We start from the raw sequence: 20,318 nt of genomic DNA on the forward strand, positions 1-20,318 counted from the left end.
AACGTTAGTTTGTTCCCTATGCCAATTCAGGTACCTGGTTTCTTCTGAACCATTTGATAGGATTTGCTGATAAAGTGTTCCTGGGGTGATATCTAGTGTTCTTCTCTAAACGTTCCCTTTCTTCTGGTAGTAAAAGCTTCAAGTTACAATAAATGTGCTATAATTTCTCATATTAAAGTATTTAGTGCTGTTTTTTTCTAGAGAATGAGATACCTGGAATTTCACAACGTGCTCTGAAGAATCTACCGACCGATCAGCAGTTGAACAAACTTGCTAGAAGACTTGGACCTGAATGGGAACACATTGTATTGTATTTGGGCTTGTCACACAATGACATTTACTATTGTAAAGCCAATCATCCATACAATGTCCAGTCACAGATTGTGAGTGCGTTTATTTCCTGGAGACAACGTTTTGGGAACAGAGCTACTACTGAAAGTCTGTGTGCTAGTTTGAAGGTGGGAGAAGTTGATTCTTCTGTGATCCAAGAGATTTTCAATGACCTTCGATCCAGTCAATGTTCCACAGTCCCGTTTCCAACATGAAATCAATAATGAAAATAAATAAATCCAGCAGATTCACCAAACTGTTTATGAGGGTAAAATTGGGAGGGGGGCAAACAGATGTCCTTCAGTCCCTTTAAAATTTAAGTATTCAGTTGCCTATTCCTGCAGGTACAATAGATACACAGGAGTAAGTTCCACTGTGACCAGAAGGAGAGCTTTTTCAGTGGTGATGTCTGGTTTATAAAATGCTGTCCTCAGGGATGTGTCAATATTATTCTCTTGTTGATGCCGGGTTAAAAATCTTTAAATGCTTGATTTTTACTATCGCTTGTACCTTTTTAGGTGATGTTTGATCCACATGTCTCTGCTTGGGTTTGCTGTTTGCTGTTCGGTTTGCTGTTATGATACAATTTGCTTGAGTTTGCTATCATTATACAATTTGCAAAATGTAGATTCTACCAGATTATGTCGATATTTTGTAGGTGTGGGGGTATGGACATTCAGGAACTGATGGGCAACGTGGAATGTCTGGTTTCTTGGAAATGTATGATGTAATCAGAACTTGCAGTTGTTAGAAACCACATACACATATAATTACAGTTTTATGTTGGGAAGGGAGAGAATAGTTGTGTTAGCCTGTTGCAGCAAAACTAAAAATTACTGGGGCACCTTTTAAAAGTATGAATGAATGCTATGCTAGAACAAACATATCTTACTCTTTAAGGTGCCACTAGACTCTGGTTTATGTTTGACAGAAGGTTCATTTCCAGATTGTAAAGAACAAGTAGACCCAGTGTGGTATTCCAGCCAGTGTGTCTTGCAAAAAAAGGTATCCATGTTCATCTGTTACAGCAAAATAAAACAAAAGTCCATTTAGCTCCTTAAAGACTAACATTTATTTCAATATGAGCTTTGTAACTCACAGCTCATTTCTTTAGATGTGTTTAGATAACTGCAATCAGTTCTTCTTTGTGGGGAACATAATTTTCCATCCTGAATCAGGAAGAAAACTTATTTTCTGATTCATTTGTTACTGCAGCAGTAGGGGAGCTGCTTCCCAATGGCTTCTTTCAATACTACTCCAGTAATATCTAGGAAGTATTGCAAGGTGAGCAGGGCAAATGACCCAGTATTTAATTGATTAACTGCTTTTATACTAAGCTGTTGCTCAGAGTAGCCTACAAATATATTCCATTGACTATAAAATTACGTACAAACTGTTATGTCCGCGTGGGGAGGACACATGAGGTCGAGACGGAGTTCCAACAACAACGCAGCTTTATTGATTTCAGCAATGAGCAGACGGAACTGAGGAACTGTACAACCTGGCTCTGCTTATATGCACCCCTGGGCCCCCGGTGGCCGCTCCTCCCCTGATCCTTGATAGGGGGAAAACAACCCCCAGGTCACCAATGGCATGACCTGGCTTAGGGCCAATGGGATGTGTTGGCTGTGGCCAATCATGCGAGCAGGGCTTAGGAGCCTTCTCCCAGGACTCAAGCTCCTGGGCTTCCTTCGCTATGGTTTTAACTGATGCACATACATTACACAAACTTCAACATTACATATTCAGCCATGCATGGAGATTATGAATATCTAACATATTTCACTCTGCCAGTTTCAAAGGACTAAGGGCCAAATTAGACATGATGGCATCTCTCCCTATCCCCCCTCCCATGGCTCTGCATAAGCTTGCACTGCAGTGTGGCTACTCCTCTGGAATCTGTAAGTATGGTGAGTTTACTGTAGCAATTTATGTATGCGTACCAGTTTGGATTTTAGCTGAGCCATAACCTCACTGGGTAGCTTTACAAGCCATTCTTGCTGTCCCTTATAATATGAAGGTTAAGCCTGCTTATTTTACAAATTTGTTTTCAATGTCACAGACATACTGTATGTATACATAAGATGGGTATAAGATTTAATATTAGTATTTCTGTTTTTAATATTGTTACACTTTTCCCAGGTAGTTTCTCGGCTGGCATCAGCATACTTTGAGCTGGGGCAGCTGCCAGGGCCCACCACTGCTGACCCCCACCCATGCCCCTCCCCTGCCTTGATGCTCTTCCCCATCTGTTTTCTTGAAGCATTCCACCAGCCTTGGTCCCAGATCCCCAGTGTCCTTGGGGAAAGGCATATGGGTCATGGACAGTGATGCTGTTCCTGGTGGCCATGGCAGCAACACTCCCAGCTGCCTGCACCAGCCAATGCAGATGGTGTGCAGATGGTGCAGGCAACTGAGCATCGGTGATGGGAGGGCCTGCAAGCAGCACAGAGTTGCACGCGCAGATGCCGAGAATGCAGATGTGGGAGGCAAGACAGGAACAGATGGTAGTGGGCAAATAGGGCCCCTGGGCACTGTCTTCCTAAAAAGGTAAAGGTAGTCCCCTGTGCAAGCACCAGGTCATTACTGACCCATAGAGTGATGTCACATCCTGACATTTACTAGGCAGACTTATGTTTACGGGGTGGTTTGCCATTGCCTTCCCCAGTCATCTACACTTTACCCCCAGCAAGCTGGGTACTCATTTTACCGACCTCAGAAGGATGGAAGGCTGAGTCAACCTTGAGCTGCCTACCTGAGTTCGGGATCTAACTCAGGTTGTGAGCAGAGCTTTTGATTGCAGTATTGCAGCTTACAACTCTGTGCCACGAGGCTCCTCACTGTCTTCCTAGGGCCCCCCCAAACCTGGAACTTGGTGTTATCTTCCCACCTACCCTGTGAGAACAAAATAAAGACCAATCCTGATGTTTGGAGAACAGCTCTCTTTTGGCATGAAAAAGCTATCAATATGCGAATAGAAATGTTGGTTTCAGTTCATAAAACACATTTTGATGCCAGATTTGTGGACAATTGACAGAGCTTGCTTAATAAGTTAATAATGAATGTCAGATACTTCGCACCCCTGCAAATTAGATTCATTAAAATGAAAGACAGATACTGAATTTCAGTGGCAGTTCCATTTCAGGCGGCCCTTAAATTCTTTTTGTTAGGTCTTGGAACAGGGTTCTGCTTTTTATTATTCTATTAAAAGGATTGTCCGAAAGAGAAAACAATAAGCTTCAGTAACTGTTGCTAATGGGCTCCATTTGATGCTTCTGAAATTAATTAGAGTTGGGTCAGGTTACACAAACAAGTGCCTGTTATAACTAGGGCTCTTAAGTCAGGCTTGCTTCCCTAGGCAAAATGTTTGAGAAAGAGATTTTTTTTCCTACTTAAGAGTTTTGTGAGAACGTTCTATGACTTGCTAATCTTAAAAGGTCAAGTTACTCACAAGGCAAGAGGGTACTACAAGCACAAACAGAACCAGTAAGTATGCAAGAACATGTTTTCTTTAAAAAAAACCAAAAAAAACCCCCAGTTTGTACTGTTTGCCGTTTATCCAATTAATTATGAGTGGTAAAATCAGCAACTTTAAAATAAGGTCACGTGGCAGATAGAATAATTTTTTTAATCCGTTTTTCCTTCTGATAATTTGGATCTTGGATGAACAGATCAGTAACACTTTTTTAAATTGTGCACACATACTGCTATAGATGTTTATTCTTTTAAGCTATTCACTCACAGCCAATCTTACCAATTTAGTCCAATTCAGTCCTATAAGAGGACACTTCCATATCGGTAAACAATTATACACATTTGTCCGTTATGCTTCATTATGCCAGCGTCAAGAAGCCTGCTGTTGAACATACAGTGGACATCATTTTTCAAACCAGAATTAATATTAGACCTTTAGTCTATATTCAACACATTTTTGTTGTTCCGCCATATACCATGGTGTGATAAGCGGTCCAAACCAAGTCTTTTAATTTCTAGTGGGCATTTCCTGCTACCCATCATCTTATTTACAACCTCATTTTTTTAAGTGGCAGTGAAGGATTAAAAGGGCAGGATTCCTTTTACATGGATGCTTCTCTCTTGAATATGCTTCCTCCCTCCCATTTCAAAGTTCTTTCACTACTTGCTTTTAAACATTAGTTGTCAAATGCAGTACACACAGCACCATGTTCTGCGTTAATCGGAGAAAGTATTGTCAGTTTCACCCTTGTTTCTCAGTGGCACAATGCTGCTAAACATTTCTGTTGAATTTCTTGTTGCTCTCCCCCTTTTAAGAGGATACCATGATCGTTCCTGCTCCTTATAGCTGGGTATTTGTGGACTGAGTGGTGCAGCTGTCTGTGCACACTCTGCTTCTTAAATTTCCAAGAACCAGAGTTGTACTATTTGTTCATTCGACCCTTCTAGATAATAAAGATTTCTCTGAAAACATCAAGATGCCCCGGGGACCCCATATGGAACAAAGCAGTGTAATTGCCAGCCCTTTTTTTTCTGGAGCTTGGAAGTCCCTCAGGGCTCTATTGACGTCAGTTGTTACATAGTCAGACCCATTGGCGTCCATAGGTGTGTAGGCAGGCCATTCTTGCTGGTGCCACAGGCAGTGCTTAATAACTAATTTTAGAGGTGCTGGAGTTCAGTCCTGCCTAAAAATCACATCTTTTGATTTAGAAGCTCTGTTTCTTAATTCCTGAAAAGCAGCTGTGAGACTTGCTGATCAGGGCAAAGCACTCTGCACTATTTACTAATTTCACATATTTCTGCCACTGAAAGCAGATTAACAGGCTAAGTCCCAAGCTTTCAAGCAAACCTTGAGTATCTGTGACCTGCCATAACTATAAAATGTGCTACTAATTGCATTTTCAATGGAAAGCATTGGCCTGCAGGAAACACCACAGTTTCAACTGGGCACAAAAGGCAACAGGAAAGCATTGCCATTACGGAAGCACATTAATTGGTAATCTGCTGTCCTTTAGCATATAGAGACATCAGGATATATTACAAGTTGCTTGAGTCTAGTGCTTCTGTTAAAAGGTGCATGGGAGCCATCAATAGAAATTAGAGAAAAATCACTGCACAAAAATGCAGTCGTTACTGTAAGTGTTAAGAAAGCAAACCCAAGAAGAAGTTAAATTGGCAATAAATTGTGGGATAGCATAAGACTGCCCTGACCTGGATGGCCCAGGCTAGCCTGATCTCGTCAGATCTCAGAAGCTAAGCAGGGTCAGTCCTGGTTAGTATTTGGATGGGAGACCACCAAGGAATACCAGGGTTGTGCAGAGGAAGGCATTGGCAAACCACCTCTGTTAGTCTGTTGCCATGGAAATCCCAAAAGGGGTCGCCATAAGTCAGCTGCAACTTGACGGCACTTTACACACACAGCATAAGACTGGGGCATGTTTAGCCTATGTCACCAATTGCTGAGGTGCTTATAATCCATCACCTGTCTCATCAGTGGCTGCATCCACATCTCAGTTATATATTCATTGTCACTGCAAATGGAGTGTCCATATCCACTTTCCTCCATCAGCCGTTTTCCTTGCATCCCCCCCCCCCCACTGTGTTACTAGATGTTTTTGTTTTTTAGGGCCTTTTAACAAAATCAGTATTGCTCTATAGAAATGGCTGATGTTTTTTAAGCCTTCAAAACTTGCTGGCAGTGTGGTGGGGAAACTGGTGGCTGCAAGAAGGTAATGGGAGGATAATGGTGTTGATAGGGGCAGGAGTTTTGAAAATGTGAACTTTCCCATCCAGATGGCATGCTAATGCACTTGACCTGTGTTATGCCCACAAAAATAGAAGCAAAGCAAGGGAAAGCCAGGAACTGGACAATTTGAGTATGACATTGTGTAGCTGCTCAAAAAACAATTGTCCAGTTTGGAAGCCAAGGAGGAGAAAAACCTCCATGTGGATGCAGCCAAAGACTACTGGTTATTCAGACCCTTTGACAATCATGAAGACATCTAAAGTGTGGTTGAAATGGCTCTAGATTGTTTGCATAGCAGGTGGCTATAACCCCCTACATACTGCATTTCAAAAGTATCCATTACATATAATTGTTAGAAGCTGTCCCTCACAATCTTATTACAGTGGGGTTGATTCAAATGTTCTAACATGACTCCTACCAAAACTCACACCTGGCTTGATCAGGGCTTTTTGCAGCTCTGAAAATAAGAGGACCCCCTTCCTGTGTGGGCTTGCAGGATCCGGTTACAGTCTAGGTTGGAAAAAATCCGATGTTCATGTTGCCAGTTCATGGGTGCTCCAGTCACGAGAACTACAACACTGAGATGGAGAACACTGAGATTGAGAACCTTGAATTGAAATTCATTTTATTGTTATTCTTTTGAAAACTTTGCAAAATACCAGTGTGCATAACGAAGAAGCCATTGTGCTGGCAGTTTCAGGCTTCTGTTCCATCTTGTCAGGGGACGATGTGAACATTTTGGTGTACTGTGTGCATCAGTGTTGGTTTGTTTGAGCACTCTATGAAATGGTTTTAGGAATCTCTGCCACCAGCTGGATAAATCCAAAGGAAGATGCGACGAAGCCTAAATAAGGCAATTTCTGAACACATGAAAGTTGCTGTACTGTGTGATGTTACATGGCAGTTAAATATCAACTGTTAGTGAGATATGAAGAAAAGAAATGTAGGGAAGGAGAAAAAGTTTAAGCAATTATTAACTCAATATGATTAAAAATTACACATTACAAAGGCATACTGAACATATTTGAAAAACCTAAGTTTGCTTAAAGGTAGCAACAGGCTTTTGCAATGCTGCATCTACTCAACCAGAATGCTGCTTCGATTGCCATCATGCCAGCTCCTACTGGAAATATGTTGTTGCTGTTCTTTGTTATTGTGCAACATTATGAAACAAGTACAAGAAATGGTGTCCCGCTCTTACCTCCTCAGGGGGCCATTATAAAGAATGGGAGCTACAATGGAAAAAGCTTGGATTCGGTTGATTCCAGGCAATCTATCCTAAACTGGGGAACAGCTAGTGACTGGAGGACTGCAGTTATCACACAGGGCCATATGAGAAAAGACAGCCCTTTAGATATTTGGGTCTAAAGCTATGAAGGGCTTTAAAAGACCCAATCAATAGCTTCAGTTGCAATGAAGAAAGTTTAAAGGAAGATAGAAAAATGGTACTACTTTGTGTTCTGAGACAAGAGGTCCAGCCAGGGCTGGATTAAGACCTTTAGAGGCCCTAAACACTTAAAAGATTTTGGTGCCCCATATATATGTAAAAAATAACAACTAATATTAAATTATTTAATAATAAAAATAATATATTGAGCCTAGTGTGATTAGTGTGGTTATTCTCAGTTCCCACTTTTTCTTCATCCTTGTGTTTTTTTAAAGGATAAGAGTAAAAATTGTTCAGGTGATGTTCAGGTGTTTGTTTTTTGAGTCACTGTATGTATGTAATTTTTTCACTTTTTGTGGACCCTGGTTCAGCTGCACCATTTGCAGTTTTGCATCATATGGTCCATGCTAAATCTGGCAATGGAAAAATTCTGTGGTGCCCCCCTTCCCTTGATGCCCTAAGCACATGCTTATTTTGCTTAACGGTTAATCCAGCCTGGAATCCAGGCACAGTGGGAAGCAAGAGAAAAGACTTTTCAACTGGTGAGGATAGTGGAGTTCCTTCAAGTGAAACAAAGACAGGATGAAGTAAAAAAAATGGGATAATTTTCACAGTGAAATTCAAGACAAGCGCTGGAAGATCAGCTAGAAAAAGGCTGCGTAATGAAGGGGGGGAATGTCTAACTATGGGTTTTGATGAACTAGGGATGTTGCCAAAGAAGCTGAGAGAAAGGGTTGAATTTTCACAATGTTGTATAGGAAGACATGTCATGATTTGAGGTCTAAGAAGGAGAAGGAAGACAAACTCAAACACTTTGCAGATGGTTGGCAGGATAAATGACAATGATAATCAAAATGAGAGTAATTAGGGATAATTAAAGTATAATTATGGAACTAAAATATGAATAATTATGAGAGAGAAAGCTTGAGAGGCCAAGCATGACAGTAGTAGCAAAAACAGCAGTGTCTAGTGGCACTTTAAAGATTAATGGATTTGTTGTGGCATAAACTTTGGTGGGCTAAACCTCACTTCGTTAATATCATGAAGTAAAATATCCCCAGTCAAAGCTGTAATGAGAGCCGGAACAGTGATTACACTACCCAAGTGAAGATTAAAAACAAAACCCAAGCCTTTCAATCCACGACACCGCAGTTTCCATTTAAATAATATAAGCTTGTTTTCCGTTGAATTTCTGGTTTAAAAAAACTGCCTTTAGCTGCTATGGCTATGAGTACAGAGGCTAAGGAGTAGTGTAAAGTAGGGATGGTCACCTTCTTAATCCCAAGAGCTGGGGAAGTTGCCATCACCCAAGCTCTGCCCTATTTATCATCTGCAGTTTAGGGCACTGGAGGGCTCTGTGCATGTGTATGGGATGTGTGCGGTTTCTAGCCCCTATCTCACTTTCTCCTGTGTGCTATACAACCTAACCCAGCTAGGAGGTTTTAGCCTATGCGTGGAAGTCACATGGAAGACTCTTTGAACAGAGTCTGAGCTATTAAAAGAGCAAGATCTTTTACCATGACACAACTTTAGACTCTAGAGCACACGTCCCTAGGAAAAGTATATCACAGCAGTACAGGGTTATAGCAGAACTAAGAAAGGAATTGAAACATATGAGGCTAATCTAAACTTTACCATCATGGGTTACCTTGGCATCTGCTCCTAGGATGGACACAAGCCTCCTGGCACCTCAAAAACAGACTGGTCAAGAAAGACTCCACTCTATTCCTCCTTGTTCCCAGTTCTGGCTTGAGTGATTCTGACAGTGTTGTCCAAATGTTTTAACCCTTCCTGCCCCACCTTTGCCTTATTACAAGGTTGGCAGTGCAATTCCATGAGGATCACTCTTCCCCCTTCTCTCCAGAGTGCTTAGGGTGCACTTCTCAAACCCTTATTTCCAAACTCAGGTTATCCAAATAGCCATCCGCCTTGCCCATTCCTGGCAGTTGGGCAAATGCTTATCTCCATGCAGGAAACTCTTATCTTGTTCAATGGCCAATTTAAGCCATTTATAGCCTCATCATTCCCTGAGAAAGAACTTTCCTTCCTAAGATTGGGGTCTCCTGGGTGTAATTCGAGGTAGTCTGCACCTCTCTATAACAACAGAGAGAAACTTTTGAAAAAACATAACCTACAAACAGTGTTTAAACCCACCAAGAAAATACAACAAATGCTACGATCAGCAAAAGACAAAAGAGACCCCCTCCCCTCTGCAGGAGTATATCATATACCTTGCAGCTGTGGAGAAGTTTACATCGGGACCACAAAACGCAGCATACAAACAAGGATAAAAGAACATGAAAGATACTGCAGACTTGGCCAACCTGAGAAATCAGCAGTGGCTGAACATGGACTGACACAAACAGGACACAGGGTCTTATTCCAAGACACTGAAAGACTGGACAATTCTACCAACTATTTTGTCAGATTGCACAGAGAAGCCATTGAAATTCATAAACATCAACACAACTTTAATAGAAAAGAAGAGAGTTTAAGAATGAATAAGGCTTGGCTTCCTGCCCTGAAAAACCTCCAAACTAACAAAGGCTACAGTCAACAATAGCCATGCAGATTTCACACATTACCAGATCATTTCAGGATACAATGCTTCCATATTAACATACCACACTCTCATTAGTACATTATCTTGATACTTACAGGACAATGATTAGCACATTATGTCTGCAGGACAGTACTCAGCTCAAACCCAACCCCTCTCTGACTCTTCCTACACACTTGACACTGAGAGACACTGTCCTTCAGTGTTACTACTCTGAAGATGCCTGCCACAGCTGCTGGTGAAACGTCAGGAAAGAAAATTCCAAGACCACGGTTACACAGCCCGGATAACCTACAAGAACCAATGAACTCTGACCATGAAAGCCTTCGACAATATTTTTAAAAAAAGCTTTGGAAAGTGGGCCATGCTTTGAATGCACACACACACTTTCTCAACTTTTCCCTCTTGCTTGTTTCATATTGTCCTTCAAGATCCACCCCTTCATAGTGACCCCTAAGGTGTCCTAGTCTCACTTTGGCTGACACTCCACTGTTGTAGTCCTCCAGCACCCTTTTCTGTTCACAACTTTTAAAAAGATATTTTCATTTCCATTATCAATATTTGGGGGAATGGTTTCTAAGAAGCCGGGTCAACATTCCATCACGTCCTGTTTGCATAATGAAAAGTTTTCAGACTTACTACTGAAGCAAAGGGAGGGAATTCATAGTACCAGCGGCCTTGACATTCTGCATTCTTTTGCAGGCTTGTTGCAGACTGTTATCGTGGGTGGTTTATTGACCTTTCTGAATTTCAGGAAATTGGGTACGGTTGTTTTCCAAGAGCAAAGCTGGACCCGCTCCAGTGTATGTCACTAAAATTCATGGGCACACCTGCAAACATTCATGTTTTATGTTCCACGAAAATATAATGCATTTGGGGAGAAATTATTATAATTTGGCTCATATATTTTGTTCAGACAAGTATGCTGCTCCATTTCCATATCCACACTGTGAACATTTGTGAGCGCTCACTTTGGTACTCAGTATTTGTCACGATTGGTACTAAATATAGATAAGATCCATCCAGTTGCAATGATGGTTGGCAGGTTTTTTGACTAGAGGAGATTGGGTCTGAAGCCTTCAATGATTGGTTCACTGTCACCCAGTTACTCAGCTAGGGTGTCCTCTTAAATTGCTGGGTCTCTCTCTGAGTTTGGAGACCCTACATTTTTAGGAATTTGTCAGTTCAGTATGCTGGGTAGTCTGAAACATGCTGCTAGTTTGCTGAGTAGAGCGCATCTCTTATCTATCTTTGTATGTAACAGGAACATCAGGACAGCCAGGCGAGGTTGCTTAGCACTGGAAAAGATCGCTCCATGGGCTCTCTAAACCTTAGTGAGCTGAGCTCCATGCTGCCACCTAGGGGTTCATAGGTGGACCCCAAGTCTAGAAAGTCTGAAGATCTGATGAAGATAATTTTCAGGAAGCCTAAACTCTGCTGCTTATTTTAAAAAAAGCTACCTGAATGCTGCTTTTATTAACGTTTCAAAGGACACAAAGTAACAGCCTATTCTAAGAAGCTTCAGAGATATTCCAGCCAGCATGGTGTATTGTTGTAACAATAATAGAGTTTACCAGGTCCCTCTTCTCTACTGGCAGGAGGTTTTTGGGGTGGAACCTGGGGTGGGGAGGGACTTCAATGCCATAGAGTCCAATTGCCAAAGCAGCCATTTTCTCCAGGTGGACTGATCTCTATCGACTGGAGAGCAGTTGTAATAGCAGGAGATCTCCAGCTAGTACCTGATGGTTGACAACCCTTGGACACCTGGATTTGAATCCCTGCTCTGCTGTGGAAGGTTGCTGGGTACCTTGGGCCAGTCACACATTTTACCTTACATGGTTGTTGTGAGAATAAAATAGAGGCAAGGAGACCAAAGTAAGCTGCTTTGGGTCCTCATTGGGGAGAAAGGTGGGATATAAATGAAGTAAATAATTAAATTCCAGATGATGGTGCATCCCATGTTTCATACTAGGAAAGGGCATGTTCAAAATTTGTACCAGCATGAAAATAATGGATTTGGCTTTGTCCTGCAGAGGATCACAGTCAGAAGAAGTGAAATTCCACGGTCAAGAAACTGCTATTAGAACCAGGTATTGACATTCCTGCCTCTGATGCAATCTCTTAAATTCACAAAAGCAAACTTCAGTCTTAGTAAACAGGACACCCTAATCCATGTTTATAAATATAGAAGGCATACATCATGGCACACTTTTAATCTCTGGTTAAAGTGTTCCTGGATTAATACCACTAATGTTAAAGCAAGCATTTCTATTTTTGCCGTACGTCTAAAATAAAGCAGGTTAATGAATTAAAATAAAAATCTGTAAAGTAAAAGCCCTCAGTTAATCAATTAAATTAAATAATGGCATTGTTTGGTGTCAGCAGATGGTATATTTCTGCAGAAGACATCAGCCTTTTCACATTTGCAGCCAGAGTCAACAATAATAATTAACACAGATTTATGTTTTTTCAGCTCCTCAGTAGTTCTTATTTCATTCAGTAAAGTTCTTCAGTAAAGTTTTTCAGTAAAGTTCTGTTTAGTACTCTTTTTGGTTCAGTGTATTTAAACCCAAAGTCTGTAAATTTATTTTTTTATAAAGTTTGTATGCTGCCTCTCCAGAGACTTGCTTATAAACTAAACCATTAAAAACAAAACACTGAAAAACAAGCTGCTGTCATTAAAACAAGGCAGGGAATAAAAATAGCACAAAATACACACCGAGCAGCCTAAAATGCTGTAAATAAAATGACCAGAAGCAGACCACAAAACATTTAAGAAGATTAAACATTACAAGCCTGGATAAAAGGAATGCTCAAGCCTGGCACCTAAAAAAATAGCAAGATAGGGGCCAGTCATACCTCTTCCTTAGGGTTCCCATTTGTCAGTTAATAGTGGGCAATTGCCCACCAATTGCCCACCAATTGACTAAAAAAAGTCAACATGCATTTTATTTATTATTTATTTATTTAGAATATTTCTATGCTGCCTCTTTGGAGTCCTGCTTGAGGCAGCTTGCAATTAAAAACCACATTATAAAACACAAGCCATTAAACATAAGCAACATAAAAACTGTCCATAAAATACAGCAGCCATTAAAAAGCTCATAAGATAAACCCCTAATTAAAAGCCTGGGTAAAAAAAAATGATCTGTTTAGTCTGGTGCCTAAAACAAAGTAAAATAGGCGCCAGGCCAGCCTCAAGGGGGAAGAGCATTCCCAAGGCAAGGTGCCACCACATAAAATGCCCTGTGACTAGTCGCCACCTGCCTCACTTCTGAAAGCATGGGCATAAAGAGTAGGACTTGAGAGACAGATCTTAACTGATGGGCCAGATAGTATGGGAGAAGACTGTCCTTCAAATACTTTTGAGATGTTAAGGCATCTTTGACCCCTGGTAGACGAGAAGGTGACACACCTTTTGCACCTCAGAAGGAAAAGAGGTCCTGCCCCAGGTTAACAACCAAAGTGATATAGTTGTTCCAGAATAGTCTTTAAATGCTTTAGAATTGTCCTTCCGATTTTGTTTTTGATTTGTTTTTTCAAGGGGGAAACAAGGTGTTTAGCAAGTTACAGTCTAAACATAAATGCCACGGAACTGACTTCCAAATGTGCTTACAATGTTTAGCACTTGGAAGCTGGTCTTCACTTAGTAGTGTGACTAGTAGCAACTGCAGTGCAGTAGTAGTTGAGTTAGCCAGAAAGGAAATGGGAATTAAAGAATGCTGATTGTCATGGGCTAATTCCTGTGGACCTTCTGTTGTGAAAAACTGCTATGTGGCAGAACCTGGGGGAATAGAGATGGTGAGTATTGTATGCAAGGAGGAACATGATCTGTTTAGTTCTGTCAGTCAACACTCTCTTCCAGAAGATGACCTATTGAACATTTCCAGGAATAGCTGTGCCAAGCCTGTCAACTGCTTTCTTGGAAATACACTCAAGAAAAATGGCTTCAGGCCAACAGCGATGTACAGAAATCCCGGACTGGATCAAGAGCTATAGTTAGATGGGGAGGTGGGTGCCTTTCACAGCTGCTGTTTCAGAATGCAGATCTGTAAGCTTTATAGGGATTATTGGCTTTATTGGCAGTACTGGTAAGTATTTTTTAAAATCTTTTTCACAGAGAGTTCATAATAACTACTGATTAACAGTAGTAAGGAAGTAATAGTAGAGATGAAATATCATACTAATATCTGCATGAGTTTAATTCTATGTAATGTTTAGAAATTTTTGCCACAGGCATATGAAATGGGAAGGGGTTAAATTATTTCAGGATCCAGAATGTTGAGGTGTTGCTCACACCATGGTGTCCTATGTGAAATCAATGCATATTTAGGTTTTGAGTAAATATGAAAAAGTAGATCAACAGAAGAATCCCAAACAGAGTTATATGTCTTTCTAAGCCCATTGGGAACAATATTTAACATTACTGTGGAGAGAGAGTTGGTGAAATTCTCTGGGGTTGGACCCTTCACACAAGGGATTCTCTCTGACAAATGTCAGACACTTCAATTTTCCTGTGCCGACCAGGTTCAGGGAGGCATGATGTTGGTTTTCCCTTCTTTCTCAGGATGTTCAAACAACTAGCATGGGGGGCTCTTTTTTCTTTTTTTACCAAAATTGAGGGGCAGAATCAAAGAATCAGAGAGTTGGAAGGGACCACCAGGGTCATCTAGCCCAACCCCCTGCACAGTGCAGGAAATTCGCAACTACCTCTCCCACACTCCCCAGTGACCCCTACTCCATGCCCAGAAGATGGCCAAGATGCCCTCCCTAAGGGCATCTGCCTAAGGTCATAGAATCAGCATTGCTGACAGATGGCCATCTAGCCTCTGCTTAAAAACCTCCAGGGAAGGAGAGTTTACCACCTCCCGAGGAAGCCTGTTCCACTGAGGAACCGCTCTAACTGTTAGAAAATTCTTCCTAATGTCTAGATGGAAACTTTTCTGATTTAATTTGAACCCGTTGGTTCTGGTCCGACCTTCTGAGGCAACAGAAAACAACTCGGCACCATCCTCTTATATGACACCTCTTCAAGTACTTGAAGATGGTTATCATATCCCCTCTCAGTCTTCTCCTTTTCAGGCTAAACATACCCAGCTCCTTCAACCTTTCCTCATAGGACTTGGTCTCCAGACCCCTCACCATCTTTGTTGCCCTTCTCTGGACACGTTCCAGCTTGTATACATCTTTCTGAAATTGTGGTGCGCAAAACTGAACACAATACTCTAGGTGAGGTCTAAGCAGAGCAGAGTAAAGCGATACCATCACTTCGCATGATCTGGACACTATACTTCTGTTAATGCGGCCCAAGATCGTATTTGCCATTTTAGCTAATGCATCACACTGCTGACTCAAGTTCAGTGTTTGGTCTACTAAGACCCCAAGAAGAGGGGTGCTAAATACTGAAGCCCCCGTGCAAAGGGTTTTGCCCCACCAGGCTCCTATACTAGAAATTGGCCAGGGTGGGGAAATATATTGACAGCACCAAAAGAAAGAGTGTCTGTGTATGGGAGGGCACAGTTTTAACTCCCTTTGGCACTATCCCACGGCAGCAATGTGCCTACCCTGCCTGTCCCTAAAGGGAGTGGAAGAAGCACCTTTGCTGTGTCTGCCCTGGGTGGTTCTGGCTTTTGGCATACCTCTACCTGTATCTTGTTCCGTGCCTGTCATCCAGCCAAACACCTTATTTCCTACTTCCTAGGTACAAACTTGCATGTGAACACTTGCAAGTGCAGTAGCATATTCATAATTTTAAAAATTAACTATTTTAAATGTGAGGTGAGTAGAGTGAGGGGGCCAGATTACCATACAGGGTTCTATTACACCCTTAACTTCAAAACGGAGCCCTGTAAAAGTGCAGACTGTTAGCTTGGAGAAGCTAAACAAAAATCTGATTCATATTACAGATAAGCAGGAGCCACCTAGCTTGACATTTTCTTAATCCCATAAAACATTTTGGGGAAAGGAAGAAAAATGTTGGGTGCACTCAAATCCTCTGTCAGATGTAACTGTAACTACCAGACTCAAAATTCCTTAGGAATCAAAAACAAGAATTACATTTTCTTTTGTATCTATTGGTGGGCCTTCTTTTCATTGACTGAATTCCTTTTTCTTTTCCTTTTTTGTAAATTGAGTGCATCTTCCAGGTGTTGTTGATTAAATGCATGGTAAGTGAAATCTCCATTTCAGTCATTGCCCTGTGGCTAAGTAATCAGGTCTCATCATATGGAAGGTGTGTTCAAACAAAAGCTTTTCCATACTCGGACATTACCAAGTAACAGGATAATCAGGTGTAAAACAGCTGGTAGTAAATTTGTATGACTGACATTTGATAGTATTACACCATTGGGTATGGGTTTTGCTCAAGATTTGCAGAGTCTAACACTTACTTTACACCAGTCCTTGATGTCTAACATAAATCGGTCACTCACTTAGGGCACTTTCCCTCAGCTATACAAAGAGGCAGATATCTGTCCACTACTTAAAAAACCATCCCTACACAAGTCTCTACTCACCCAGTCTCTAATCTGTCCTTTTTAGTTATACTGATTAATGGAGAAATAGAAGACCGGGTCTTCTTGGATAACTCATGTGCTTTGGACCCTTTTCAGATTTTTTCAGGTATGTCAAAAGATCTGTCTTGCCTGTCTCTGGATTTAAGTATCCACAGATGGGGCCATGATGAGAATTAGATATATTGGTGATGATGCTTTTTGTTGACTGCAGGGAAGGTACAGACTCAGCACAGGGTCCATAAGAAATTTCCTCAGCACATTTCTACATATGTTTGCTACTGAAACAAAAGAACTGTGACCTACAATGTATAAGGTGGTCTTAGATTTTAACATATGTGCCTCTGGCTTCAAGTCCAAACTTTAGTTGGCATTAAAAGGTTACAAGGTTAATAACAATAAACAACATAAGCAGTTCCAAAGCCTGAAGTGTTTTTCCCATTAGGTTGCTTGTTTTGTTGTTTTTCACTTCCATGCACATTTTTTAAATCCATCTCGTTTATTCTTAGACTGGCTTCCAACAGTTGCTTTTGAGATATTTCAAGCACCATATGATTGTATAAGTGTTCTCAAAGCCAATGGATTTTCCACAAATTAGGAGTATGCATGTATACCAAATTATGTTATGATCAATACAGAGGACTGATCTAAAGAGTTTCTTCTTTTTTTAAAGAAGCCAGGCTCATTAATCTATGGTACTATAAATAAGAACTTCAGAAAATGTAATTATTCAGGAGGAAAAAAAGGTTCACATGCAGAACGAAAACAATATTGCCAGTGGCCATGTCATGAGACTAGCAGATTGGCTGCCATTAAGGGAAACTGTTCAAGAATATATCAGAGCTTGTTTACTCATTATTACATTGTTATCCTGTCCATCTTCCCAGAAGCTCATGGTTTTCCCTTCCTCCATTTTATCCTCACAAAAACCTTGTGCGGCAGGGGTAGAAAAGCCACTTTACCTTTACTGCATTGCCTTGCACCTTGTAATCAGCTTTCTGTACTCTTTGTAGTATACCTTGCCTTGGATAGCTTGTTGGCCGCATCTTTCTCTAATTCTGTAATATTAGTCCTACTGCATTGCTCATTGGTCATTTTATACTCTCCGATTATCCTGTTTGATACACAGTAATCTGTCTTGAGTCTCACAGAGAAAGATGGGCTATAGATAAAGTAAAAAAAAAATACATACAGGGAAAGCTCCTGGTGAGCGAGTGCCCTGGAGGACTGCTGGCAAGCAGGAGCAAGCAGATCCAAATTTACCTTATGCTGTGCTTATCTTGGAAGATGAATCAGGGCTGTGGCTGAATATATTTGCACTTTTTAAAATAACCAGTTCTATTGTTTCTAAGACTGGAATGCCCAGGCAGCCCTGATGGAAATGATTGGTGATCACTAACACGGATGTTAAAAAGCTCCTTCAGTAGGTTGCCAACCTCCAGGTAGTAGCTGGAAATCTGCTGCTATTACAACTGATCTCCAGCCAATAGAGATCAGTTCACCTGGAGAAAATGGCCGCTTTGGCAATTGAAATCTATGGCATTGAAGTTCTTCCCCTCCCCAAACCCCGCCCTCCTTAGACTCCGCCCCCAAAACCTCCCACCAGTGGCAAAGAGGGACCTGGCAACCCTATTCCTCAGGAGGCTCGCTGTAGCATTTTGGACCAGCTGGAGTTTCCGGATCAGTCTCGAGGGCAGCCCTACGTAGAGTGAATTACAGTAATCCAGCCTAAAATATGATCACAAACAGCAATACATACAGCATCCCCTGATGAAAAAAATAACACCAGAACTCAGTTGGACCCAATGAAATTTTTGGGAAATAAGTTCAGGACCGAAAAAAGCAAATACTTCTTTATTAAACCGTAGAATTCATTGTCGGTGGAGGTAGTGATGGCCACAAGCATAGATAGCCTTAAAAGTATTAATGGAGGAGAGATCCTTCAATGGCTACTAGCCATAGTGACTGAAGGGAGCCTCCATACACAGAGGCGGAAAACCTCTGAATAGAAGGTCTGGGAGTCAGTCTCAGGGGAGGGCCTTGGCCTCTATGCTCTGTCTGCTTGGCCCTTTAGGGCAACTGCCTGGCTGCTGTGTGAAACACTATGCTGGACTAGATGGACCACTGGTCTGACCCAAAAGCCTCTTATGTTCTTAAAATGGAGGGAACAAACTGGGGAGAGGAATCACACCCTCTGCCAGTGTGGTGTAGTGGTTAAGGGCGAGCGAAGGTACACAGTACCAGAGGTCAACAACAAGAATTAAAAAAAAAATAATTTTGCAAAAAATGTGTATAAAATTGATGAAATATAAATATATTTGCGTCACAGTATGACAGACAATTCCTCAGTACACAATACCTGAAGTATGAAAATACTTAACAGCTATTTACAAAGTCACACATCAAGAAATGAATTCACTGTAAGTGATGATTCTTAACAAATATTAGTCAAACAGCCAAATTACAAAGAATCCTTCAATACAACAAATAATTATTTTGTACAAACACAGGAATGCTGGCTGATAGGTTCTGTTTCAATTTCTTCATCAGTCCACACAGCCCGTAGTTACCGAAGCCAAAAATTTTCAGCAGATTCAAAAAATGAAAAGTCATCGAGAATTATTGTTGTTGACCTCTGGTACTGTGTACCTTTGCTTTTATTACATTCGGAGGTCTCTCTTTACCTGTTTTTTGTTTGGTAGTGGTTAAGGGCTGCAGACTCTAATCTGGAGAACCGGGTTCAATTCCCACTCCTCTACATGAAGCCTGCTGGGTGACCCTGAACCAGTCACAGTTCTCTCAGAACTCTCTCAGCCCATGCAGAGGCAGGCAATGGCAAACCACCTCTGAACATCTTTTGCCTTGAAAACCTTACGGGGCTGCTATAAGGCAGCTGTGACTGGATGGAACACACGCGAGCAAATGTTCTTAAAATACAGGTGATAAACTGGGGAACAAATTCATATGCTCTACCATCCATTGTTCGTGGGTAGGATTGGTATCACTTTGACATGGAGATTCTAGGGCTAATCTGAAAAATGTAATATGGACATGCTATGACCATCTCGAGGTTCCATTTCAAAATGCACTTTTTGCCTCTGGAAATGATGGGAATTGTCAAACAGCTGTTTCTTGTTGCAAATGGCAGGGTTTCTTGAAAGAAGAGTGAAAGGAATAGGAGTGAGTTTTTCTCTGTTATTTTAGCTTTCCATTTCAGCAGAAAAGCTCCATGCTGTGAAGAAGTAAATGAAAACAGTGTAGGCCTGCCATTTGTTTCCCGCTCTGAAAAGTAAAATGGTTTCCTTGCCACAGGAGCTTGAAGGATGCTCATTGTGACTCACAGTGCTTACTGGATGGCCTACAGCTCCCACTTGAAAAGCCTTTCATCATGGTGGGAAAATAACTGAACACACAGAAGAAGACAATGTTTACGTTCTTGATCTTTCGCTTGGCTTTCCAAATATTGTTCACACAGCCTGTGGCTGAATAAATATCTAATAATAACTCTAAATATTTCTTGGCATATTTCTTAGTCTAGTAAGGAAGAACACAAAGGGATGTCATTTATAGACTTGTCAAGTTGTGATAGGTTATATTTTTAATCTCATGCAGCAGAATACTGAAGTATCTAGGCAATTTTGAAATGTTAATCATCCCTATTTATATTACTTGGGTTACAGCAAGCAAAAGAGAACATATGTGAGTCGAGTAGCAATTCATGTTTCCTTCTGAAAGGAAGATATGCCAATTATAAAAATGCACAGAAAAGGGGATGGGTGGATGTGTATGCTGCTGTTTTCTTCAAATGTC

General features: G+C 41.1%; 1 protein-coding gene across 1 annotated transcript in view; it reads left to right on the forward strand.

Annotated features, from left to right (window-relative positions):
• Positions 1 to 545, forward strand: part of CRADD (CASP2 and RIPK1 domain containing adaptor with death domain) — a 32,492-nt gene extending 31,947 nt beyond the window's left edge. Inside the window, exon 2 of the mRNA XM_056846524.1 lies at positions 202 to 545. Coding sequence (XP_056702502.1) covers positions 202 to 545 — 344 coding nt within the window. The remainder of the gene's footprint in view (positions 1 to 201) is intronic.
• Positions 546 to 20,318: the final 19,773 nt, after the last annotated feature.

This window comes from Euleptes europaea, chromosome 3 (genome assembly GCF_029931775.1).
Source record: "Euleptes europaea isolate rEulEur1 chromosome 3, rEulEur1.hap1, whole genome shotgun sequence".
NCBI classification, from domain to species: Eukaryota; Metazoa; Chordata; class Lepidosauria; order Squamata; family Sphaerodactylidae; genus Euleptes; species Euleptes europaea.